The 26,191-nt window shown below is 38.9% G+C and overlaps 2 protein-coding genes and 1 pseudogene across 2 annotated transcripts in view; 1 reads left to right on the top strand and 2 right to left on the bottom strand.

Annotated features, from left to right (window-relative positions):
* The first annotated feature begins 8,785 nt into the window (after nucleotides 1-8,785).
* On the top strand, nucleotides 8,786-10,290 carry LOC146484346 (uncharacterized; annotated as a pseudogene).
* Nucleotides 10,291-14,690: 4,400 nt separating this feature from the next.
* LOC146484345 (uncharacterized) lies at nucleotides 14,691-18,442 on the bottom strand. The gene is made up of 3 exons (XM_085104836.1): nucleotides 18,104-18,442; nucleotides 17,877-17,974; nucleotides 14,691-17,301 (listed from the first exon to the last, which is right to left on the bottom strand). The coding sequence occupies exons 1-3, from the start codon at nucleotides 18,440-18,442 to the stop codon at nucleotides 14,691-14,693; spliced, it is 3,048 nt and encodes a 1,015-aa protein (XP_084960962.1).
* Nucleotides 18,443-19,379: 937 nt separating this feature from the next.
* The window catches only part of LOC146484343 (uncharacterized), a 15,193-nt gene continuing 8,381 nt past the window's right edge, over nucleotides 19,380-26,191 (bottom strand). The window contains exons 5-8 of the mRNA XM_085104885.1: nucleotides 25,988-26,106; nucleotides 25,722-25,868; nucleotides 25,111-25,273; nucleotides 19,380-24,307 (exon numbers count right to left, since the gene is read on the bottom strand). Coding sequence (XP_084961011.1) covers nucleotides 24,060-24,307; nucleotides 25,111-25,273; nucleotides 25,722-25,868; nucleotides 25,988-26,106 — 677 coding nt within the window. The 3' untranslated portion in view covers nucleotides 19,380-24,059. The remainder of the gene's footprint in view (nucleotides 24,308-25,110; nucleotides 25,274-25,721; nucleotides 25,869-25,987; nucleotides 26,107-26,191) is intronic.

The following is a 26,191-nucleotide window of genomic DNA, read 5'->3' as shown; positions in this document are numbered from 1 at the left end:
TTGTCAAAGGACATCTTGAACTAACATGGTCTTTTTTTTTCCAGAAAACTATATATTACATGATCCACTGGCTAGCTTACGGTAACACTTTTAAATAAAATGTCAGCAATGCATTTTCTGGGAAATCTGCTACACTGAAAATGTCTGTAAGAGTAAGCAATTCCTCTTCTGCTTTTATCACTTCCTTTTCCCGTGACTTCTTGATTGCACCATCTGAATTAGTCTTCAGCGTAACCCTATGTAGAGCAAGAAAAAACAAAACCAAAATAGAAACATTTTATTATTACTTACTTTTATTAATGACATAATTTCATGTTTTAAAATTTTGGGTTATAGAATTTTCTTGTCTAATTAGAATAGGAAGTGTTTGTTAGTAATACTAATTACACATTTTGATATAAAACTCAAAACAAAATAATCTTGGATGCATCAATGTGCTTTCAAGGACATTATCGCAAGAGTATATTGCATCAAGTTGAACTATATTAAAAAAGAATAAAGAAACGAAGGGTTTGTCTCATGATGTAGTCATTCGTGATGTAGACAGCAACATTTCAACTGTATTCCTAGTAATAAGTGATTGTAAGAATAACACTCTGAATTAACTATAGCATTATTACTGAAAATGTTTAAGCCTCTTACATCTCAGATGTGACTAGTGTGAATAGCCCATTTTATTCTTCATTTCAAGGTATAGATTTAGGGTACCATTGCTCTCCTCAAGTCCACATTTGAATGTAGAGAATGTGCTTGAAACTTCTGGGCTCCTTACACACTCGGTGAGATATTTTTTTGGAGGCTCCATTCAAACATTGCCTTTTCAATAGTTTGATGGGTGTGTATTTCCTTGAGAGATGAAATTAATATTAATTGACAGCGAGACCCATATAAAGTGGACACCCACCTATAATTCATTGTCATATATGGAAATTTACCAATTTGAAACCTTTCTCAGTCATTACAATTCGTTGCAGAAAATATGTTAAGTATCAAAAATAATTCCAACAACTGTTTCACTGGCAAGAGTACATATCAAGTATTATGTCAGTTCAAAGGGGGAGTAACTTAACTACAGATTTTTGCCAAGGGATTTTTTATGAATCATGCTTATAAAACACTATTTTCAATGATTTGTGTCCCTGTCTTAGTGACATGTCTCAGGGTGAAGATTGTTGTTGCACCTGCAACATCGTGAGGATCCTGGCTTCTTTTTGGAAAATGAGGATGGAAAGCCCAAATTGAAGAAAGGACATTTATTATGACCAAGTGCAAGGTCGTATGGGACTAACAGGTGTACAGTGGTGTGATTTCATCGTGTATACAGGCAAGGGCTAAGTGTCGAGAGGATCAAGTTTGATCAAGAACACTGGAATGGACTTTGTGAAACACTCTGTCACTATTACTTTAAGCCTTTTCTTCCTGTGGCTACAGCTTAACAACACATTATATTTTATACAAGTGTTGCTGAAATATAGTTTAACTTAATGTTACTTTAACCTCAGCCCTACTAGCCTGCGGGCAAGCTCTCTCCTGCCCCCCAGCCCCATGAGAGGTTGCTCGCAAGCTAAAGCCCTACATTCCTTGAAAGTTGATCAACTTTAAAGAAGGATCAACTGAAACATCAAGTTCTTTTCTTGCAATTAAAAAACTGTTTTGGGTCTTTTAGGTAGAAACCCAGGGTTGTCACTAAGGTTGCAAGTTGCTGGTTAATAGGGGGGGGGAATTGGAAAGCTAGGAAGTTCTTTATGTTCGATTTAATTTTCCTTTTTTTTCTCTCAAAGTAGCCGGGGATCATTGACATAAAAGCCAGGGGATATCTCCGGCCACTTGCCATAAGTGACAACCCTGGAAAGAGTAAACCGGAAGTAACGATCCCAAATAGTTACAAGTTCAAACGTCAGCTAATCTTTTTTTGAGGGCTTATGTCACACATTTCTTTCCTTGTGACAGCCAGTCTTTTCTTGGCAATGAAAAGTATAGTGAGTCCTGGATTGAAAAAAAGAATTGCAATATATTTACTGTAGTTGCTGTTCATGGAGTAATAAAAAAGGCTGTTATAAATATTTTTATTCCCAAGAGAATAACAAAGAGAAGCCCCACCTCTGCCGTTGCACTGAATGGCAGCAAGTTTGGCAGCATGTCAAAAATGTCAGCATGTCATGTCTCTGTCCCCCGTATATATATTTTCTCCTGCTACGTGTACAAACTACCAGTACTTCCTTTTTCATTCACTGATTGAGGGTTTGTTGTTTTCCGGGCGTTCTTCCACTGTGTGTTGCTCAATTTAGTGAAGGCTTTCGTAAACATTTGCAGGTGACTTGGTCTACACCACCAGGATGTCCAGTTGTGGAGTCTTCTCCACTGAGTTGTATCAGTTTCATTGAGGATCTCTTTGCGACTGTCACTGAGGAAATCCGTTGCTTGTGAAATGTTTACCTTGCCTAACAAAATACCGAATAGCTTTTTTACCTCATCTCCTTTTTCAAGATGAGGTAGGTTTCTGCCAAGATAGAGGAATTAATCTGCTTCTGGTCGCGCTTTTGTCACAAGTTTACAGACCCTCTGAAGTGACCGTGTCCAGTGAACTTGGCATCCTCGCAGAACTCGCTCTTCCACGTCTGTGCCTAGGGCTTCGTTGAAGTCCACGAGGATGACGTCTAGGCCTCTCTCATGTTGAAAATTGGGAAACCTCTCTGTCACAAACGAAAACATCTCTTTAAAAGCGGTTGCATACGCCCCACCATCCTGTTTATTGCACAATACCCTACCGACAGCATAGTATAGCAAGGTTTTCTCATTTAAAGAAACCACGTTTAATAGATAAGGGAATGATTTGTTTCCTGTGTATGTAATATCCACACATATGTACATGCATATTTGTGAGTAGACGTTTGATAAGTCCCCATCAAATTATTGACAGCTTGAGAGAGTGGCTGCTCCATGTCATCTTGGTTTCAATCCACTCTTGTCTTTATGTTAGAAAAATCAGCGATTGTTGCGATGGCATTAGCGTTCGATTGTCCACCTTTGTGGGTCATGTTTCCAATGGCAAGTCTTCGTTCCCCTCTTCTGAAAAGGTGCCATGGAGAATGCATGTTTGTGAGTAGACTCAAAAATGTATTCTTTTCCTTCCATTTGATAAGTCCCCATCAAATTATTGACAGCTTGAGAGAGTGGCTGCTCCACGTCACCTTGGTTTCAATCCACTCTTGCCGTTATGTTAGAAAAATCGGCGATTGCTGCGATGGCATTAGCGTTCGATTGTCCACCTTTGTGGGTCATGTTTCCAATGGCAAGTCTTCGTTCCCTTCTTACCCTGTCAATGTTAACTGCTGCTATACTCCGTCCTCCGTTTTGATAAATCCTTTGCCGTGTAGTGATTGTTAAGGACAACAGACATTTTTATATCTTCTTACACCTGTGACAAAATTTTATATGGGGCCGGTTGTTCGTGGTTGTGTTGGTTTAATACCCCCACCCGTCTCTTTCCGTCATCTTCAAACGGCCAGACATAAACAAACTGCGCTAAACACTTTCTAGATTCCTTGAGTTGTACGTCTTTCCTGTGTATTGGGCATCTATTGATCTTTCGCCGATTTGAGACGGTCAAGATTTGTTCTGGTGATAACTGCGACTAAGTGTATCACTCTCCCTTTGCTATCTCTCTGTCCCCAACCAGAATGCAGTAGATCTGCTTATATATATGAAATGTTGTTGTATAACGAAATGTTTTAAGCGTGTGATCAGTGGCTTATATGTGATTATGTTTATTCATTTTTTATTATAACTAAATGTTTTAGGCGTGTAGTCAGTGGCTTAGATTTGGTTAAAAATTGTGGATGTTTTCATAGAGCAAAACGTTTTAAGCGTGTGATCAGTGGCTAATATGTGGTTATATTAAAATATTTTTTATAATCTGTTCATGTTGTCCTTCAGCAGCATGGTTAAAAATATATAAAACTGTTCAATTGAGGCCTTAAACTGCTGTTTAAAAGTAAAAACTAAAATCCAAGCTTTCGCCGATCAACGGCATCATCAGGGATGAGAAAATATTTCGCGCGCGCTGTATATATATGCAAAGAGAGTGTAGGGTGAAGGCTGAAATGTGTAAAAAATGTGGCGTATGTGGGAAAGCTATAGAAATAAACTTTGAGCGTTATACAAGGTTCTAATGACGGATTGTAGTCTCTAAAATGAAATATTAAAATAGCAGTTCCGCGAATTCAGTACATTCCTCTCGGGAATTGAGTGTGGGCTTTTGTTTTCTGATATAAAATGCTTCGTAGAGGCGTAGATTAGCGGGATCGTTTTCGCTCATAACAATTTTGATGTTAATGCCTTTATGGTCGTTGTTCTGGCAGGAAGAGATGTGTTTTTTAAAACGAAACGAAGCTAGTCACCGACCTCACACAAAACCTTAACGCTCAAGAAATCAACCTCCTATCCAAAGGCCCCAAGTTCAGCCTCTCTTCTGGAGTCAATGAACACACAATCACGAGCATCAATATCGCATTCTACAGACTAGCAAACCAAATAAGATGGAAGCGCTATCGCGAGTCAAACCCTCAAAGGTCAGGTTTTCTCACCTATCCACAAACCCGACACATCTACAGACCCCAGTCTTAAGACGAACTTGAGAACAAGTTGCAGAGGATTCATCATAAACTCCAAGTCACTCTCAAAGCACTACAGCCCCAACGGAAATGGTCAAATATTGACAAAACAGACAAGAAAACCATAAAAGAACTTAAAGAGAAGAACTACGTATGCCTTCCCAGCGATAAAGGTACTGAATTCTGCGTCATACAACAGGACACATCCACACGGGTCGCCCTTGACCATCTTGATGACGCCAACACCTACCAAAAAGTGTCCCGCACGTCAGCCAAGACAGTCGAAAATAAAGTAAACACAGCCTGGAAGAAGATCTGCGGACAAAATGAATTCCTTCCCTTTGTCCAAAAGAGCTTCCTTGTGTAAAAACACAGACCTGCTCAAATTCTACCATCTCATCAAGACCCACAAAGCAGGTCCCGATATCAAAATACGACCTATCGTATCCAATGTCAACGGACCTACACAACGGATTTCATGGCTTCTCGCCAACGCCCTCAAACCTATGCTAAAACATGTCCCAGCCCATTTAGAAAACAGTCTCGAACTTATTAAATGCATCCAAGCTGGCGATCTCACCACAAACAAAGCGCTACCTTATCCATGTAGCCTCGATGTGGTGTCCTTATACACCACAATATCTATACAAGAAGCCATCACCAACGCTACAGACAGAATCCAAAACTCAGTACTCCACCTCTCCAAACAAGACGTCTCAGACCTCCTCCAAGTCACGCTAAACAACATGTACTTCTCCTTCAGAGACCAAAAAGAAGGCCTACCTATGGGTTCTAGCATTTCAAGCATATTGGCCATCCTATTTATGACCCGACTACGAGTACGACTTTTTTATTTCCGGCATGATGCGCATGCGTATTGACCGTGACACCGTCACACAAAGCTTCAAAGTCGTAGGCAGGATTGCGTCGACAACGAGATTGTTGCCAATAGTCGTCGGCTTGACTACGAGTTTTTTTCAAGACCTTTCAAGGTAAGTTTTTTGTTCATAAAATGGTCCTGCTTCGTTGATAAGGTGAAAAGGTTAAAAGGCGTTATGTGTGGGATCTTTTACAACAAAAATAAATATTTTTGCGGCCAAACTCAGGCAGAAATGATAAAACGCAAACACTTATCGCTCTTCTTGTCAACTGGGAATGAAACAAGAAACATCCGCGCATACAATTACACATCATTTAGCCTAAGTATACATCCATTGTTGTCACTAATGAACACAATAATTTAGTTTTCTAGAAGCGTATATTAATAAATATATTTTTACGATTAAATAACGATCTGCATTCTCTCGTTCTCATCCTCCTTTTTACTTACAGACGCCGAAAATATGGAATCTAAACAGTGCGTTTTTACACAATTTACCAATAGATAACTTTTCTCGGTTGCGCATTAAACGAAGACATACTTTTGAAAGAAAGTCTTTTCTTTTCCATGGCATTTATGGAAAGTAAAGCAAACTCTTTCGCACCTAGTGAGTACATAGTTTTTTTTACGATGGCAAAGAAACCGTTTAAGTTCTATAAAGAAACGTTTTATGATTTTGTAGCTTCTACGCTCATGGAAAACCCATTCGGTCCGTTCGGAACAGCCGCTCGTAGTTTAATATTTTGCACATTATTTCCACGCCTGTATTATTTATCTTTTCACATTTAATTAGAACTTCCTTCCGTATAAATGTAGTGGTAACCAAGAATCATGACTCTTTCTCTCTAAAAATGGTTTAGCTTCTTGAAAGGTCAAGAAATTTAAAGTTCTTTCTTTGTTTATGGATTTGTCTGCAAAAAAGTCGAGCTTTCACTTCGTAGGCCGGCGTGGAAAATTGTGCCCAAACACAAAGAAAAGTTAAACCACTGTTTGACTCAAGGCTCTTTGATGTTATTTTTATCATTGTAACATCTATTCAAGTTCAAAAGCTGCTAAAAACAACGATAAAATACGAGGGGATCAGTTTATATCGTGCTGAATAAAGGCATCGTAAGTGTTGTTCCCCCAGTCGTCCGCATTATGTTTACGAGAAGTGATTTTTGTTTTATTCTGTGTTTTGCCCGTCTATTATAAGGACTAATTTTGGACTTTGATGGCAGAAAAAGCCTCCAGTTCTAAAACAACCTTAACTGTTTAATGATATATCTTCTCTTTTAAGTCTGGCTGAAGCAAATACGATCCAAATCGATTTATGCAACTCTACTTTCTTGATCTAAATTTACTTCGTTCTGATGGATTTTACTACTAAGTTCTTTTTGAGAATATACGATATACGAGCAGCCAAGTTTGTTTTTCGGCAATTCTATCCGGTGGATCAAAGTTATATGACCACCTTGACTGAAGCTTAAATGTATATGTACTAGTTTTAACAACATATTTCATGTCTAGATACACAGCGATGGCCAGTGCCAAACGTGAATTGTTTATTTGGAAACAATGTCACGAGTCTCTTCTTCTCAGTGAGGTAGTCCATGAAGAGCCTTTCAAGTTTAGCCCAGGTTCAAAGGAGAGAGGAAGAGCCTGGACAAAGGTAGCACAGAGCCTGACGCAGCAGGGGATGAAAGTTACACAGCGATCCGTGAGGGAAAAGTTCGATAAGTTAATAACGATTTCGAAGAGAGAGAGAGAAAAAAAAAGAGGGGAAGCGATATCGCGGTTGAATATGACGAGAACTATCAGGCCCTAACAGAAATCCATGATAGGATAGTAGAGTGGGAGGAGGCAAGAGAGGTGATGGAAACTACAGAAAAAAAAAGAGTACATTGACTCAAGTTTTTATTTAGGGGGAGATTGTCTCTGGGCTTATCGACCGTTTAAGGGTGAGTCGGGTAAAGGGTGAATCGACCGGTTTCTGTTATAAAGCCTCTGTTATGAAAGCTTTATTCCACGATGTCTTGACTGTTTTAAAATAGATGCTTGGTCTGACTAACCTCTCTTCCAATGAATTTTCGTCTTTGCTGTGCAGGGTAGACTTGGGAAGGACCTTAAAAAGGAAACCTTCAGAGCTTCCGCATGCTGCATTTTCTGTTACACAACCAGTACACACTACAGAAAGGTTTGTTACTGGAACAAACCGGGTTCCCTTTTTAAAGTTGTAGCCGATTTCTCCGTTAAGTTCCGTCAACTTTTTGTCCTCGATTTGCCATTCCTGTTGGTCGTAAGATTGAGTAGTTGACTTAACAGGAGTTTCTTTTTGCGATGGTCCCTCCTTGGCTGACATCTTCTCTTCTCTTGCTAGAGACTAGTGTCTCTCTCACAGGCACCGTTCGCAATTAATGGAGAATAATAAAAACCATTCATTCAGTTGACACTTCCTCGTATTATCACCAACTGAGTATCACTTTGAAACAAAGGAAACCATGCAAGGAGATGCGAACAATAAACAGATGTTTTAAGGCACGTTTCAAAAAAGTGTGATTTAGATAAAGGAGTGGTTCTTTATGGCCAGTGACAACTCTGACAAACGTTGTTTGAGCAACCTTATGTGTAACGTTTAATCCTCCGGGAAATTTGAAAGATCCTCCCGAATTTTTCCTTTACATTTCTTCAAAAAATGTCCAATGTCACGCTTTTTTCTGCTATGTCCCGAAAATATGTTGTTGTTTTTTTTTTTTTCACCAAAAAATTCCCTTCTCTAGATTTCCTGTAAAATATCCAGATTCAAGAAATATGAATAAATGATTCCATAAATATGTGGCGGAGTTCGAACATCGTTCAAGCGTATGGCCTGCCATTCGTAAAAAAATTCCGATTTTCAAAATGGTTCCGAAAGTCGAAATGGTTTTGAATACGATCTTCTTAATGGTTTCGAACTAGTAATGGTTTCGATATCTCGAAATAGGTACGAAACTGGTAATTGTGATAGGGCGAGTGGAGACTGGAAACTAGAAAATTACCTCGGAACGAGGCGTTAGTGCTACACTTGTAGTACTGGTAGTGAGTGAGGTTTGTGTGTCAAAACTATCTACAATTCTTCTCCTTTTTTCGGCTTATCCTTGAAAATACTTCATTTCAGCATGAAGTTCCAGTTGCTTCTCGTTACTTTGTTCGTGTTTACATTTTCAATATCGAGGTAAGACTCTTGTAACATTTTCGCTACAGTTAGTTACTTAGTTATACGTATCAGAAATGTCCAAAAATGATCAAAAACCCGTTCAAGAATATATACATGCAATTGTAGAGATCATGTATCTGAACATCAGGTTTCGCATATTATCTTTGACAGTGGCTTATGAGAGGATGACTTACAAGAGTTCATCACAACAGTAACAACACTTCTGAGAGAAGAGAGAGAAAGAGAGAGAGTGTAAGGCAAGACCGTCAACGCTTTGAATTTTACGCAAACAGTGTTATGTGCAATGCGGCATTTGGCTTGCATTATAATTTATATGGAGCAAAGGAGTTCACAGTTAGGAAATCAGATGCAGCAGTTACAGGAATTACGGGACAACTTAAAGGCTATCTACACTTCTTTGTATCAACCGCCAGTGATGGATGGATACGCCTACAGGCCTCCAACTGCTCAACCCAGAGGACCAGGAAGGCCAAGATATTTATTATCTTCAGAACAATTAGCATTTCTACGGGGTGAATTTAATAGCTGGACCCAGATTGCTTGTGACCTAGGGGTGTCAAGGCAAACAATATATAATAGGAGAAGACAACTGGGCTTCTCTCTTGAACTTGAGAGCTTTTCACATATACAAAATAGTGAACTGGACGTTATTGTGGAAGAGGAGCTGAGAGCATTTCCCCGCACAGGGGAGACTAATGTTATTGCTGGCTTCCGTCAACAAGGGTTGTACATACAGAGGTGGTGTGTATGGGAGACCCTATGAACAAGGCTAATCGCTGGGGTCAGAGGAATCAGAGGCGGCCTCATAGCATTCCACATCCCAATTTTTTGTTGCACATTGACATCAACATGAAATTACGCCCTGGCGGATGTGCATCCATGGTTGTGTTGGTGGATTTTCTAGGGGCGATTATCTTCCTTTGGGTGAATAATAACAATAGGCTGCAACTGTTCTCTCATGTTTTCAGCCAGCCATGGTTGAGTGGGGGCATCCGTCTTGAGTGAGAGCAGACAATGGAGGGGAGAATGTTGCTGTTGGCGATTACATGGTATGGTTAATTGGGGAGAACCGTGAAAGTTTCATTACTAGACCAAGTGTTAGGAACACAAGAATTGAAATACTCTGGGGCGATGTAGTTGAAAGCGTTGTCTACATTTTTTCTTCTTTATTTCTTTTCATGGAAGCACAACGTATTTTAAACCCTGGAAATGACGGGTGCATGTTCGTTTAACATTATTTCTTCTTACCCAGAATTCAGCGTTTTCTTGACAGATTTGTCCACTTCGTGTCAACTGAAAATAATAGAACACCACTTCAACTCTGGGCTTCTAGTTGTCTTCGAAATTTTAACTCACCAAATGCTGGTATACGAGATGTATTTGATCAAAAAAATCCCAACGACCTTGATTTGTATGGTGATGATCCAGATGCCCCGCCTCCTGACCCTGATAATGAAGTAACTGGTGTAAAGGTACCGTCAGTAGAATACCAGCTAGACAACGAAGTGTCACTGGCGATGCAAGGCAACTTTGACCCACTTGCGGATGACAACAACCTTGGCATTAACTTTTATTTGCAATTTCAAGAATTTATTCATTAATTCTCAAAGGACATGTTGAACTAACATGGTCTTTTCTTCCAGAAAACTATATATTACATGATCCACTGGCTAGCTTACGGTAACACTTTTAAATAAAATGTCAGCAATGCATTTTCTGGCAAATCTGCTACACTGATAATGTCTGTAAGGGTAAGCAATTCCTCTTCTGCTTTTATCACTTCCTTTTCCCATGACTTCTTGATTGCACCATCTGAATTAGTTTTCAGTGTAACCCTATGTAGAGCAAGAAAAAACAAAACCAAAATAGAAACATTTTATTATTACTTACTTTTATTAATGACATAATTTCATGTTTTAAAATTTTGGGTTATAGAATTTTCTTGTCTAATTAGAATAGGAAGTGTTTGTTAGTAATACTAATTACACATTTTGATATAAAACTCAAAACAAAATAATCTTGGATGCATCAATGTGCTTTCAAGGACATTATCGCAAGAGTATATTGCATCAAGTTGAACTATATTAAAAAAGAATAAAGAAACGAAGGGTTTGTCTCATGATGTAGTCATTCGTGATGTAGACAGCAACATTTCAACTGTATTCCTAGTAATAAGTGATTGTAAGAATAACACTCTGAATTAACTATAGCATTATTACTGAAAATGTTTAAGCCTCTTACATCTCAGATGTGACTAGTGTGAATAGCCCATTTTATTCTTCATTTCAAGGTATAGATTTAGGGTACCATTGCTCTCCTCAAGTCCACATTTGAATGTAGAGAATGTTCTTGAAACTTCTGGGCTCCTTACACACTCGGTGAGATATTTTTTTGGAGGCTCCATTCAAACATTGCCTTTTCAATAGTTTGATGGGTGTGTATTTCCTTGAGAGATGAAATTAATATTAATTGACAGCGAGACCCATATAAAGTGGACACCCACCTATAATTCATTGTCATATATGGAAATTTACCAATTTGAAACCTTTCTCAGTCATTACAATTCGTTGCAGAAAATATGTTAAGTATCAAAAATAATTCCAACAACTGTTTCACTGGCAAGAGTACATATCAAGTATTATGTCAGTTCAAAGGGGGAGTAACTTAACTACAGATTTTTGCCAAGGGATTTTTTATGAATCATGCTTATAAAACACTATTTTCAATGATTTGTGTCCCTGTCTTAGTGACATGTCTCAGGGTGAAGATTGTTGTTGCACCTGCAACATCGTGAGGATCCTGGCTTCTTTTTGGAAAATGAGGATGGAAAGCCCAAATTGAAGAAAGGACATTTATTATGACCAAGTGCAAGGTCGTATGGGACTAACAGGTGTACAGTGGTGTGATTTCATCGTGTATACAGGCAAGGGCTAAGTGTCGAGAGGATCAAGTTTGATCAAGAACACTGGAATGGACTTTGTGAAACACTCTGTCACTATTACTTTAAGCCTTTTCTTCCTGTGGCTACAGCTTAACAACACATTATATTTTATACAAGTGTTGCTGAAATATAGTTTAACTTAATGTTACTTTAACCTCAGCCCTACTAGCCTGCGGGCAAGCTCTCTCCTGCCCCCCAGCCCCATGAGAGGTTGCTCGCAAGCTAAAGCCCTACATTCCTTGAAAGTTGATCAACTTTAAAGAAGGATCAACTGAAACATCAAGTTCTTTTCTTGCAATTAAAAAACTGTTGTGGCTCTTTTAGGTAGAAACCCAGGGTTGCCACTAAAGTTGCAAGTTGCTGGTTAATAGGGGGGAAATTGGAAAGCTAGGAAGTACTTTATGTTCGATTTAATTTTACTTTCTTTTCTCTCAAAGTAGCCGGGGATCATTGACATAAAAGCCAGGGGATATCCCCAGCCACTTGCCATAAGTGACAACCCTGGAAAGAGTAAACCGGAAATAACGATCCCAAATAGTTACAAGTTCAAACGTCAGCTAATCTTTTTTTGAGGGCTTATGTCACACATTTCTTTCCTTGTGACAGCCAGTCTTTTCTTGGCAATGAAAAGTATAGTGAGGACAATAGTAAGTCCTGGATTGAAAAAAAGAATTGCAATATATTTACTGTAGTTGGTGTTCATGGAGTGATAAAAAAGGCTGTTATAAATATTTTTATTCCCAAGAGAATAACAAAGAGAAGCCCCACCTCTGCCGTTGCACTGAATCGCAGCAAGTTTGGCAGCAGGCGCTCTGTCCCCCGTATATATATATATTTTCTCCTGCAACGTGTACAAACTACCAGTACTTCCTTTTTCATTCACTGTTTGAGGGTTTGTTGTTTTCGGGGCGTTCTTCCACTGTGTGTTGCTCAATTTAGTGAAGGCTTTCGTAAACATTTGTAGGTGACTTGGTCTACACCACCAGGATGTCCAGTTGTGTCTTTGCGACTGTCACTGAGGAAATCCGTTGCTTGTGAAATGTTTACCTTGCCTTACAAAATACCGAATAGCTTTTTTACCTCATCTCCGTTTTCAAGATGAGGTAGTTTTCTGCCAAGCGCTTTTTGTCACAAGTTTACAGACCCTCTGAAGTGACCGTGTCCAGTGAACTTGGCATCCTCGCAGAACTCGCTCTGCCACGTCTGTGCCTAGGGCTTCGTTGAAGTCCACGAGGATGACGTCTAGGCCTCTCTCATGTTGAAAATTGGGAAACCTCTCTGTCACAAACGAAAACATCTCTCTTAAAGCGGTTGCATACGCCCCACCATCCTGTTTATTGCACAATACCCTAGCGACAGCATTGTATAGCAAGGTTTTCTCATTTGAAGAAACCGCGTTTAATAGATAAGGGAATGATTTGTTTCCTGTGTATGTAATATCCACACATATGTACATGCATGTTTGTGAGTAGACGTTTGATAAGTTCCCATCAAATTATTGACAGCTTGAGAGAGTGGCTGCTCCATGTCATCTTGGTTTCAATCCACTCTTGCCTTTATGTTAGAAATATCGGCGATTGTTGCGATAGCATTAGCGTTCGATTGTCCACCTTTGTGGGTCATGTTTCCAATGGCAAGTCTTCTTTCCCCTCTTCTGAAAAGGTGCCTTGAAAAAAGCATGTTTGTGAGTAGACTCAAAAATGTATTCTTTTCTTTCCATTTGATAATTCCCCATCAAATTATTGACAGCTTGAGAGAGTGGCTGCTCCACGTCACCTTGGTTTCAATCCACTCTTGCCTTTATGTTAGAAAAATCGGTGATTGCTGCGATGACATTAGCGTTCGATTGTCCACCTTTGCGGGTCATGTTTCCAATGGCAAGTCTTCGTTCCCTTCTTACCCTGTCAATGTTAACTGCTGCTATACTCCGTCCTCCGTTTTGAAAAATCCTTTGCCGTGCAGCGACTGTTAAGGACAACAGACATTTTTATATCTTCTTGCACCTGTGACGAAATTTTATATGGGGCCGGTTGTTTGTGGTTGTGTTGGTTTAATACCCCCACCCGTCTCTTTCCGTCATCTTCAAACGGCCAGACATAAACAAACTGCGCTAAACACTTTCTAGATTCCTTGAGTTGTACGTCTTTCCTGTGTATTGGGCATCTATTGATCTTTCGCCGATTTGAGACGGTCAAGATTTGTTCTGGTGATAACTGCGACTACGTGTATCACTCTCTCTTTGCTATCTCTCTGTTTGTTGCCAACCAGAATGCAGTAGATCTGCCTATATATATTAAATGTTGTTGTATAACGAAATGTTTTAAGCGTGTGATCAGTGGCTTATATGTGATTATGTTTATTCATTTTTTATTATAACTAAATGTTTTAGGCGTGTAGTCATTGGCTTAGATTTGGTTAAAAATTGTTGATGTTTTCATAGAACGAAACGTTTTAAGGTGGCTGAACACAGTTTTGGAAAATCTGAGTACCTGTACTTCTGCGTGATGCCACATTTAAATGCTAATAGCTGTTGCCATACGTGGCATAAGTAATAAACAATGCCGCAAAAGTTAATTTGTGAAGTTGGTTTTATAAGGTGAGCCGTTTCCATGGCAATGGAAGAGATCGAATGCAACCTAATAAAGCTAGTTTTTTCCATTTATCGGAAAATCCACTCATTAGATTTTTATTTAAAATTGCACACATTTAAAGGGACCTATGACATCTTTATGACGGGAACTTCACGCGATTCTGACAGACAGGTGTTTCTTTATTTACAAAAATAAAGTTTTACTATATTCTTGGGCATATTGCTGATTTCCTCTGTCAGTTTTTATTTTTTTTGTTTCTGGTGTCTGAGACGTAATTTTGTCTGAAAGCATGCAAAAATATATGGATTTCTAATGACTGGATTTTGAAAAAAATAGATTTGTTTACTTAACGAAGCGCTCACAAATTTCGAACATACTGCGCATGCGCAGCCTTTTGGGAGCAGTTCGAGCGGTATGTTAATTCGAAGCGTTAAGAAATGTGTCCACGACGAAAAACTAAACAGAAAACCTAAGGTTCAGCATTCGCAACGGCGGCCACCCGACCTTTAAAGTGATTTACAAGTGCATTTAAAGCGACTACATCAGAAGTTCCACGAGGGCGGCGAGTCGATCTATTTGTTGTTGGCGGATTTGCCAGTATGGCAACGAGTCCTTGCTCGCCATGTGCTTTCCATAAGTTTTCAAGGTCCTTCAAACCAATTCCGGAATCACCCAGTCTTTTGGTCAAAGACCTTTTAACGACTCCAGAACAGATTACTCCTTCAAAGGACTTCAGCAAACTGTGGCTTTTGTCAAGGTATGCCAGATCTTCCATGGCTGAACTCATGTTGATCAGCGATGTCGTGTTGCTCTTGTTGAGGATTTCTTCTGTTGTTATGTGAATGGAAGAGTTGAAGAGCCGGATTTTTGTTAGGGCTTTTACATCTTCAACTGCATCGTGGCCGTCGAAATCACTGTGAAAAAGGTGTTTGTATAGAGATGCTTGGTTGATGTTGACATAGGAACCGTCAGCTGCTTTCAGAGCTTCGGGTTGGTCTTTGATAAGATTACGAAACAGAACGAGACTATCAGCAAAGTGAATATTTAGATCTTTCATTCTCTGACTGAGCTCTGGAAAATAGCGAAGGATTGTTCTCAGTAACACAGGAGTGTCAAAAGTGTTAGAGTTATGGCCAATGAGGACAACTTTCATGGAGCTACCAGGAACAGCTGGCACGTTTAGTGAACTAATTTCTTCGAGAAAATCAACGAACGATTTCAAACACTCATTGTACGCGACAGTTTCCAAGAATATGCCTCTACGATGAAGCATTTTTCTACCACCAAGCCATGTTGTTTGCAATCTATTTACTCGCGTAGCATGAGGAGAAATGCCCTTTTCTGGAAGTGCATATTTTGAAAATTTGTTGCCTTGTTTGGTTTGGGCTGCAAGTTGTAATGTTTCGGCTTCTTTCGCCCCACAGCTTGTTTCGGTGTCGAAAACGACGAAAACAAAATTTCCGCTACTTATTTCATTAGTTGGACATCTGACATATTTCTTGGGAGGTCGGCAAGTAAATGTAGGTACAGTATTTTCAAATTCTTTGAAAGTTTCTGGCGGGACAGTGGCTTGTTGAAGTAAATCGGGGTTCAAGTTCAAAGCAATTCCACTCTCATAAGTTATTTCCTCCCGGTTGAGCTCCGATTTATTTCTTGACTTTTTTTTCAAATAATTTTTCCTTCGCTGTTTTTTAAATTCAACAGTAGCCTTCCTTTTCTTTTGTTCTTCCCTCTCGTTGTCCATTGACCTTATATTTTTCTCAGTAATTGTACCAGGTTCAATGTTTGCGCATCGCAGAGTATCAGCTAAATATTGTTTACCCAGATTAGTTTGTGCGACAGCGGCAGCTATTCGGTGATCTGAACTTTCGCTTCCTCCGTAAAAACGAATCTTCGGTACCTTGGAACCAACTGTGCTTTGGAAACTTTCATTGATTTGGGAAGATGCGTTTTCCACTATTTTGTTAATGACAAGATCACCGGTGTAGACTTCAAATAAATCAGTCAGAACCTTCTTTAAGTTTTCACCCTTTAAGTCGGTGCCATTAGGGAGATCTTTGTGTTTGTATTTTTCTGGATTTTTATGCCACATACACCAGCTTAAGTTGTTGTCTTCGCATTGTCTGTGGTCCCCAAAAGCATGAGGAACAATTGCAGCAAGTGAAATTTTTAGTTTTTGGGGCTCTCCTTTGTTTTGATTCAAGCAGTAGCTAAAGCATTTCTTGAAGTATTCAATGACCTTTGGTGATAGTGGAGACTCTCTAGGACAACTTTGTTTCTGTACGCTTATTTTGTGTAAATGACTTACAAGTGTTCTCGTTGCATGAGTAGTGTCTGACCATTTCTCAACGTTATAGTCCACCTCTTCTCGAATCTTTGCTATCGTAGAACTATCATCATCTCCTATAAACACTGAGTATTTGACACCATAATTTGGTGCTTCACTGAAAAGCTTAACTCCTACCTGGGGTTCCATAGATTTTAAAGAACCTTTGTGATTCTGACGACAGTCATGTTTTGTAGGTTGTGTACCTTTTGACTTGGCATTGTCACAAATTCTGCAAAATTTATTAGCAGATGCAAAATTTATGACCTGTTTAGTTTTTGAACCCATTATTGCCCCATGTCCAGTCAGCGAATCGTTTGCCTCTCCACGTTTCAACCACTGCATATCGTATGACACAGATAAAGGTAGCAGGCCATCCTCACCAGGAACTGTCCCAGTTGCTTTTTCGATTTCAATTTCATTTTCTAAGACCATTTCACATGAATATGCTGCAACATCTTCTATGGCTAGGCCTATTTCTCGTTCATGGCGTTTGTATGCACTTCTGTTTATTGATGGTGCATCAAGGGTTGTTAAAAAGCTATTGATGTGGCTATATCCAATGCCATTGTCGATGGCTCCAAGTGCAATTCTAGTATTTACGTCATATGGCTGAGGCCCTCGCTTGCCAAACTGATGCTGTCTCGAGGTTTTAATTTTGTTGATCATTTTACAGATTTGACACACCACTGATAAAACACTTGCACAGCCTTCTTTTTTCTCTTCCACTGCATTTGAAATACAAAGAGGTCCAAAAACGAATAGGAGGATAAAACTTTTATTATATGCTACAAAGCCAGTATTTTAAATTTCTATCAGTCATACATGTATGTACTGTTGGGGCTCAAAAGTGAGGCACGATTTACAATGGTTTTTTATATAATTTTACTTTCCAACAATGCATACATGTAGGATACATCTTATAAAATTATCTGAAGAGCTTCAATAATCCAGTCCTGGTGCTGAGAAAAAAGATTGAAAATATTTCTGATAGTTTGTTGACACTGAAGTATTTGTCCAAGCATTTGCCATCTATGTGATATTTGTAAACTGTGACATCAGACTGTTATGTTTGGTGGACACCAGCAAGTTTTTTTATGACTGATGGTATAAAAATTATTCCAGTAATGGTAGCAACTTTAGCAGGAAATAAATAAATAAACTAATAAAATGCTGTGTGCATTTGTCACTTTAGTACAGTACAAAAGTGTGCCTGTGATTGAGAATTTTCATTTCTGGTTCCCTTGAGGTACCGTATACATGTAGATATTGGACTGAGAGTAGGCATTGTAGGAATATTAATAAGGAAATGTTGTTGGCTCTTTACCGGATTTGCAGTGCTGACAACTTTGTAAAGACAGTTGTAGCAGACCCATATCAACAAATCTGTAGCCTGATAGTTTAATTGGAGTTTTATATTCCTGATCCTTTCCAGTACTGCAAGTCTGTAAATAAATACAAAAATAAACATTTACATGGAGTTTGTAATAATCCAAGTACTGTAAAAAGAAAAATACAAAAAAGAGCCAATGTCATATGATGTTATTTATCCTTACAAATTGCTGTGTTTGTGTCTCTCTTTTTCGAAGAACTGGTGGGTCTAGCACGGGAGGTGGCTGGTCGTTCTCATCGTCCTCTTCTGAAAACAAGCGGCGTTTACAACTTTCTGCTCGAGCGGCTTCAGTCCTTGCTCTTCTTTTAGCAGCTTTCGCTGTCCGCGACCGAAAAAAAGGTTGTTTTCCGGGCGTTGAAAATTCGATTTCATCATTTTCCCCGCAGAAAGTGGTAGGTCCAAACACCAAGGAAAGCAGGGCGCTAGCGAGGGGTATACCGAAAAAGCTTGTAAACCTGTGCTTACTTTGGCAACTTTTTGTCACGCAAAGATCGCGACTCATTTCACGATTATCGTACGGATTGTTGAGTTGAGTTGCTGGACTCGGCCATTTTGCACATAATAGCCGGACAGAATAATTATTTGGAATTAAATTTACCCGTCTGGGAAATGCACGAAAATTGAAACTACATTTTACGAGCAGACGAGAACTAGAGAAAAATATTTTTGCGACGGACTTGGCCGCCATGTTTGTTTTTGTTTTTAAAAGCCGCGCCGTGTTACGTAATACCGCTGGCCACCCAGGTGAAACTGTGTTCAGTCACCTTAAGCGTGTGATCGGTGGCTAATATGTGGTTATATTAATTTATTTGTTTATTATAACTAAATGTTTTAAGCGTGTAGTCAGTGGCTTAGATTTGGTTACATATTGTAGATGTTGTTATATTACTAAACGTTTTAAGCGTGTAGTTAGTGGCTTAGATTTGGTTATGTGTTTTAATTAATGGCTTAGATTTTGTTCTGAAATATGAATGATATATATATGGCATTAGTGGCATAAAATATTTCGTTGTATATAGCTTTTAAACAGCATAATGTGCCGATGTAATTGGCTCCGGCATCGTCTTGACAAGAAGGCAATGTGTTTTCCATCAGAGTGCAAAAAAAAAAAAAAAAAAAGAGAGAGAAGAAAAAGATAAACATGGGGTGAAAAGTCCAGTCAATGGATCACTTCACAAACAACGCACATGGCACAACTCATGTTGCACGTTCAAAAGCACAGCACTATGTGAGGAAGTCTTGCACTAAAACGAAAATATCACCAAATATAAGGAAATTTTATGTAGATCCCGCACTAAGTTTTGCAAAGACGGAAAAAATTGCTACGTACCTTCTTTCGTTGGATATTTGGTGCCTTGTCAGGGGGGTTCTTGTCCTAAAACACACCAAATTTCAACAGTTTCACGTAAAAATCCTCGTGAAAGCCTTCACGGACGCCATTTTTTCCACACTCCCTTCTTTCTTCATTGTTCAAAGGCAAGGCTACCAAAGTATTATGGGAAAAGAGCACTTTAAGGCCAGAAAAGAGCTAAGATATGTCCAGGTATCGCGTCTTTAAGTGGGGGCGCTATTTTGTAAAGTTGGATGATGTCACTATGTATCCAGTTCTGGTTGTGGCCCAGACTGTAAAAAATAGTCATATACCAATACGTATGAACTTTCTCATTAGACTTGACTTTCAAAATTTCCAGGCAGCATGCTTTGGGTGAACAGAAATTATTATCATAATGATAACACTAATAGCAAGCAATAAAAAGTAAATATTATATAGTTTGTGGTTTGCATTGGTTGTAACACAATGAACAGCTCACATAACTTAAATATTTAATGGTATCGATTATCAATGAGATTTTTGGAAGGGATAGGACAGAATGTACCATGCCCTTTCACACAAAGAGGAAAATATTCAACCTCATGAAAAGAAAGAAAAAGGAAACCTGTAACACCCCTCCCCCTGAGTGATATCTAATTGCCCTGAAGATCCAACTCTGCTCCCTTAAACTATATTCTTGACTCTCTTGGACATCAAATGCATCAAACTCTGATGCAGTGAATTACTGTAAAATGTCTTTATAATTAGCCATCAATGGCAAAAGGACTCGAGCCTAAGACTTCTAGTAAAAAAATTTGTTTTATTAAAAATCAATCAGCTGTATTCCTTTGTAATTTATGAAAAGTACTGTTGCAAAACAAAGGCCATAGTAACGACCATATTTAGCAGCATTTTGTGTCATTCAAGATGAAGATTTAAATAGTTTAGCATCTGACAATGTTATAAAATATTCGCTAACAAAACAAGATGTATTATACCACTGTAGTTTGTTAGATGGGACCCTCACTGTTATTCTTTAGATTTTGAATCGACGTAACTGGGACTTTCAAGAAACAGGTCTTTGCCTCTGCAGGCCTCACTTTACTTTAAAAATAGCGTGTTACATGTAAGTGGAGATTGGCCCATTAAATAATATACACACATTATGCCCTGTTCCCATTATTGCATGATGCATGAACATCATTGTAGAGACTGAGTTAATATTGAGTTTACGCAACAGGACAGCAGGAACGAAAGGATGGCAAAACGTTTGTGTGTGACAAACGTGACAGGACTATTACTTGCGTGTTTTATCGTGATCTTCATAAAGTCTTCTGGTCTTTACAAAAATATCTGTTCAAAGGAGAGTGAAGCTTGGCAACAAGTTGTTTCAAACAAAATTATTGTCACACTTGTCACACAAGGCTTGCCGTCTTCTTTTCTGTCCCGTTCTGTTGCGTAAATTAACTAATGATTATTGATTACTTCAATAGGAACCTAAAAAACAGATATTTGTGCTGGGTTTGGATGAATTGTTGGTTAACCCTTTAAGCCCCAATAGCCACATACAAATTCTCCAAACTGATCTCCATACATTTCCTCTATGAATTAGTTCAGAGAACTTGACAAGAGATCATGGCATTTTCTCTTTGATCACTTTTACTAATTCTCAAAACTTTATCTCTTGACAATGTAAGGATATTATTAGCAGAAAGTTGTTGTTGGTCAGTATTGGCACTTTTAAAAAGGGTTTAAGGCTAACTTTTCCAAACTTTAAATTTCTGGGACCATTCACCAGGATGGATGTTGAAAGCTTCAATTTGACCATTACATTGTAGTGTCTAGAGGGGGCAGTCCGGATTTCAAGTGACCCAAGGATTTTTTTGGGTTTGAAATCCTTTCCCGAATTTCTTGTGCCGATTGTAAAGACGTATGTACCTCGGAAGAAGGAATTGTACGATGGCATTGCATACCTGCAAAACGATTTCGCTGACGGTGGACTTCCCAATTACAAAACGGTTTGCAATCATCCGGTAAGTCGCGGTATCGGCAAGCTGGTACAGAGTTACCGCAAGTCGCTCTCAAGCAGAGATTGCTTTGCGAAAGTTTGTGTTCTTCTTTGAAATAATGGGAGATAGCTCCATGGCTAAGTATTCAAAGGCCACTCGTGACATTCGAAAGTTTTCTTTCCAGTCTTGATCGTTCCAGCCCTGACAAGTCTTCTCCCAAACCGTGGCAGCCCTCGGTTTTGCCTATATTTTTCGTACACTGCACTACTAGGACGTGAAATTTCTTGGTGGGACGTTTTATGGAGGACGTAAACACACAGCGACGAATTTTTCTTTCTTTTTCTAAATTTGCGTGCGGTCTCCAAAAATTCAACTGTAGGAAATTTCATCTACATTTCACAGTCAGAGCGAGTTAGAATGATGGCGACGACGTTAGAAAAAATGTGAAAAAAAAACCTTTTCGCTGCCGCCACCGTCGTTGCTAAAGCTTGGTTTACACGTACGACGCAAGCATAAGCATAAGCACAAGCACAAGCACAAGCACAAAGATGTTTACACGTGCGATAAGCATACGCATAAGGTGACATACGCAAGCGCAGAAGCATAGAAATTTACTGCCGCCATTTTGCAAATGGCAACGCATGAGTAACTAGAAAGTGCGCTGACAACTTGTCACTGTTTTTCAGTCTTATTTCCTTGCGCTTGTGCTTATGCTTGCGTCGTCCCGGTTGACACGTACAACGCAACGACGCAAGCACAAGCACAAGAGAATGGAAATCGTTCCATTCTCTTGTGCTTGTGCTTATACTTGCGTCGTTGCATCGTACGTGTAAACCGGGACGACGCAAGTATAAGCACAAGCGCAAGCACAAGGCGCTTATGCTTGCGTCGCACCGGTTTACACGTAGGTTTCTTGTGCTTGTGCTTGTGCTTATGCTTATGCTTGCGTCGTACATGTAAACCAAGCTTAAAGCTCCCTGGAAATTGTTGCCTGGGCAGTGATGTCCAAATATTACTAAGCCATTCTACTTGACGACGATTTTTTAAAAGTTCAGGTGGTCGGTTATTTCCGTTTTAGTTCTAAATCACGGTGTTTTTGTTGGACATTTGGCTTAGAGCTTTGAAGAAATAAAGTTGTGTTCAGTTGTCGTTCTTTGTGTTTCCTTTTCTGTGACAGTATAACAAAGCGTTTAATGTCTGACCCGTCCGGAAATAGTTACTTTTTCTTTTTCACTGAGTTTTCGTCTCAGGAATCATGGTGACTGTCACCCCAAGTTGCTATTATAATAAATCGACGGCTAGGAGTTAAGGGAAAACTAAATTCACTGATCTCCTTTTAAGCAAGAGAAATCTGATAGTCAAATCACGTGTCTGAATTTAAGCGACATGAATTCCCTCGTGATAATGGATGTCTAGTATTAAAGGATTAACTAGTCATTACATAAATAACAATTATTTGTACTACTTATTGGTTATTATTTGTGCTTATTTGCCGATGTGTCAAACACAAAGTGCTTGTTATACGACATAAGGTAATATCTAGATATAAATTAGAATTTACATCGTGAGAAAACAAGTTTTCACAAGGAGCAAGAGTTGCTACCACTGAATTTCCTTACATCGTTTCGTCAAAAGTTATTTTTTAACCTCTTTAAGGACGGTGCTTACTAATACCGAAGTATTTTTGCACAGTTTATGACTGCGGGAAAAGCAGATCTTAGCAAGGGCTTTTGGAATCCAAAAACAAAACTGGGGTTTTACCACGCTTTTTTTAGAGATAATTGAGCAAAAATTATTTTAAAAAGAAGTGAAATACAAAGCAATGTATGGCGTTTTTTTCCAAATTGAAGCTTTATTATCTCTGAAAAATGATTGGTTACCCCAAATTTTCTTTTTGGATACCAAAAGCACTGGCTTAGTTCTGCTTCCTCCGCATGGTTTTAAACCGCACAAAAATATCCCTGTATTAGTAGACATCACTCATAGGAAATCTCGAGATGCGCAGATCGTATGCACAGTAGCAAAAGTAGGCACCGTCCTTAAATCCTATGTTTGGCTTTATTTCTTGAGAATATCGACTTCAAACAGTTGACATCTGTCTTTCTTGCTCCGTCCACCTGATTACGCTAACCCCGTCGTAGCGCAGGTCCTTGTTTGAAGCACTATTCATGGGGGTAGGGTTGATCTTCTGGTGTCTTTGACTAAGTGCTGACAGCTATGTGGAAGAAACAGGAGATTTTATAATTGAAGGTTCGTTTACAGTTTTTTAGACAGCACTGTTTTGATGCACGTTCTAAATGAATGTTTATCGGGATTTTATCGTAGTAATTTCGAAGTCTTGAACAGATTTTTTATTTGAAGGAAGAAAGAAACGTCTCCGAATCATTTACTTAAATCACATTCACAAAACAGACAATCTAAATAATCTAAATATAAGGGCATACTTTGTATAACGTTGGTGTACTTTACCGGAGATTGCCATACATTTTTTTCACAGACTCTATGCAAGGGATTTTTCCTATCCTTACATTTGAGACCCCCGAAAGTCCTGAGATCGAAGTCATTGAATGAAATGGTCATTATTTTTCTCATTGCTTGTGACGGTGTACGGTCAGAAATTTAGGGGTATTAAGCTTACAAAGCTAAGAAAAAAATAGGAATAAGATATTATAAACAATTACTGAGCTCATAAATACATTTGTTTTAAAAGGAAAAGTACGAAAAACCTTTTTGAACAAAACAAAAAAGATACTCTTCTTTCAATCCTTATAGGGATAAACAAAGGGAAAGTGATTGATTTATGGTTGGTCAGAAGCCTTTCGAGAGCTGGGACCCTGGGCTCGTTCTTGTTGATGTCGCTGTAACATGACAGCATGTCTTTCTTGCCAACTCTGCTGAAAACTATTTAACTCTTCGTCCATTTTCATGATCTCCATACTCTGTTTGGATACGAGTTGTTCTGAGGGATCTTGACCAAACGACAGTCTTGGGGTTGGTTGGCTGTCTAAATTCTCCAGAATAATAGTGCCAGTCTCTGAGACAACCTCTGTGGTAACAAGCAGTTGCAGTCAAAGGTGAGTAATAATATACCTTTTCTTTTACAGATGGGAAGCAAAACCTCATCGACAGTGTTTCACATTCAATACCAATGTGTCACTTACCGCCCCTTCATTTAGAAGACAAGACTGTTTGCTTGTCGACAAGGCCACTGAATGAAATTTAAGACAAAATAAGGCTTCATCACTAAGAGAGAATCTCTTAAGTTTGTAAGTAGACTTATATGTGGAGAACGAATGTTAAAACGTCCTGCATTTAAAGTGCCCCTGGGACAAAAATTTCATTTTCCATCTTTTTGCATTTTCGTGTAGAATATGACCTTCTTTTTCATGTTACCAAATTTCAATCCTTTACGGCGATTGGAAGTATTTTTTTTAAGCTTTTTATTCGAGATTTCACGGCCGCCATTACTTGGCCTTGTTGCGGAAGTTAAGGCTCAAATTACAGGAATTGACGTCATTGGCTCAACACGAAAAATTCCACATGGCTAATTTTCATATGGATTCTACTTCATAAACTGTATTCTGCTGTTGCGAACTAAATTACAGCAGAATACTTCCAATCGCCGTAAAGGATTGAAATTTGGTAACATGAGTAAGAAGGTCATATTCTACACGAAAATGCAAAAAGATGGAAAATGAAATTTTCGTCCCAGGGGCACTTTTTACAACAAAAAATCAAACAGTCTTCTTGAGTCATCTTCCGATTTCTTTGTTTTTAAATGATCATAAAACACTAAGCACATTTACTGAGATCTGAAAGTTACATCTGGCTACAAAAACATTTTCTCACCTGTCTGGCCATTTTGTTGCTTAGTGTTCTTTTTATGTTTCTTGTACATCTCCCAGCCAAGTCCCACGGCTATGAGCACTACAAACATCGACAGACCACTGTACACTGTTATGCTAAATATTCCTCCGCTTCCAAAGTAATCCTCCGCAACGCTTATCTTTGTCTGTAAAAAGAAATTCAATTGAAGGAACCTGCTTTGGACAATTTTTTGCTGAAAGCCAAGATCCAAATGCTTGAAACGTAACTGAATATGACTGGCTCAGGTGTTATGAAAGCATAACAAAGGATCCCTCACTTTGCAGCATCGGCGTCGAAGTCTGAACATGCCCTAGGGTTGCCCCAAATACTGAATGAATAAAGGCAGTACGTATATGATGATGCTACAAGCAGTTGCAAAGTGGTTGATATTCTAATCCAAATTCGAGTTAAAAATACGCCAGCAATTTAGTTTAAAATGTTAACGAAAGGATTCAACTGTGATTCCCCCGCTTCATTTCTCTCTTGGTAATGGCCCAAAATTCGAAATTCACGAAAATTCACGAAATTTGCACAACCCTAATTAAGGCAGAGGGATAGCACGAAGCTCCGAATTTAGTGACGGGAAACCTCACCTGAGTTGTTCCCGTGTTTTCTGCCAGAATGTGAAACAACCATTGCTCTTCAGTTTGCAAGTATTCTCTAAAGCATTTCAGAAGCCGACTGGAGTTAAGTGCGAAAACTGCTCCATATGAAACGTGGTTGCTTAGTATATTCCCAACCTGTCAAGGTGGAGGATAACCGTGCTTGAGAGGCAAAGACATTTCAGATTGTAATAAAAACATTCAAAATAAGTTCTGTAATGACATGTCAACCAAAAGATAAACGAGAGCGCATTTACCTGTATGTTGTGTTGGGAGAGAGACTTAATATGATGTTTAAGCCCATGCACATCCACTAAAGCACCATCAACTCGGCGGTCGATCACAAACTGAAACACATCCTCACTGCTGGAAAGAGCTGAGTAAAAATATACGAAAATAATTATATGGTGATTACAAAACCAGTCTAAGGCCCCGTTCACAACAATCTCGATAAATTTGAA

This window comes from Pavona decussata, unplaced genomic scaffold (assembly GCF_977016875.1).
Source record: "Pavona decussata unplaced genomic scaffold, jaPavDecu1.1 SCAFFOLD_34, whole genome shotgun sequence".
NCBI lineage: Eukaryota > Metazoa > Cnidaria > Anthozoa > Scleractinia > Agariciidae > Pavona > Pavona decussata.
The sequence above is the reverse complement of the archived record's forward strand: the minus strand, read 5'-3'. Positions and strand labels throughout refer to the sequence as shown.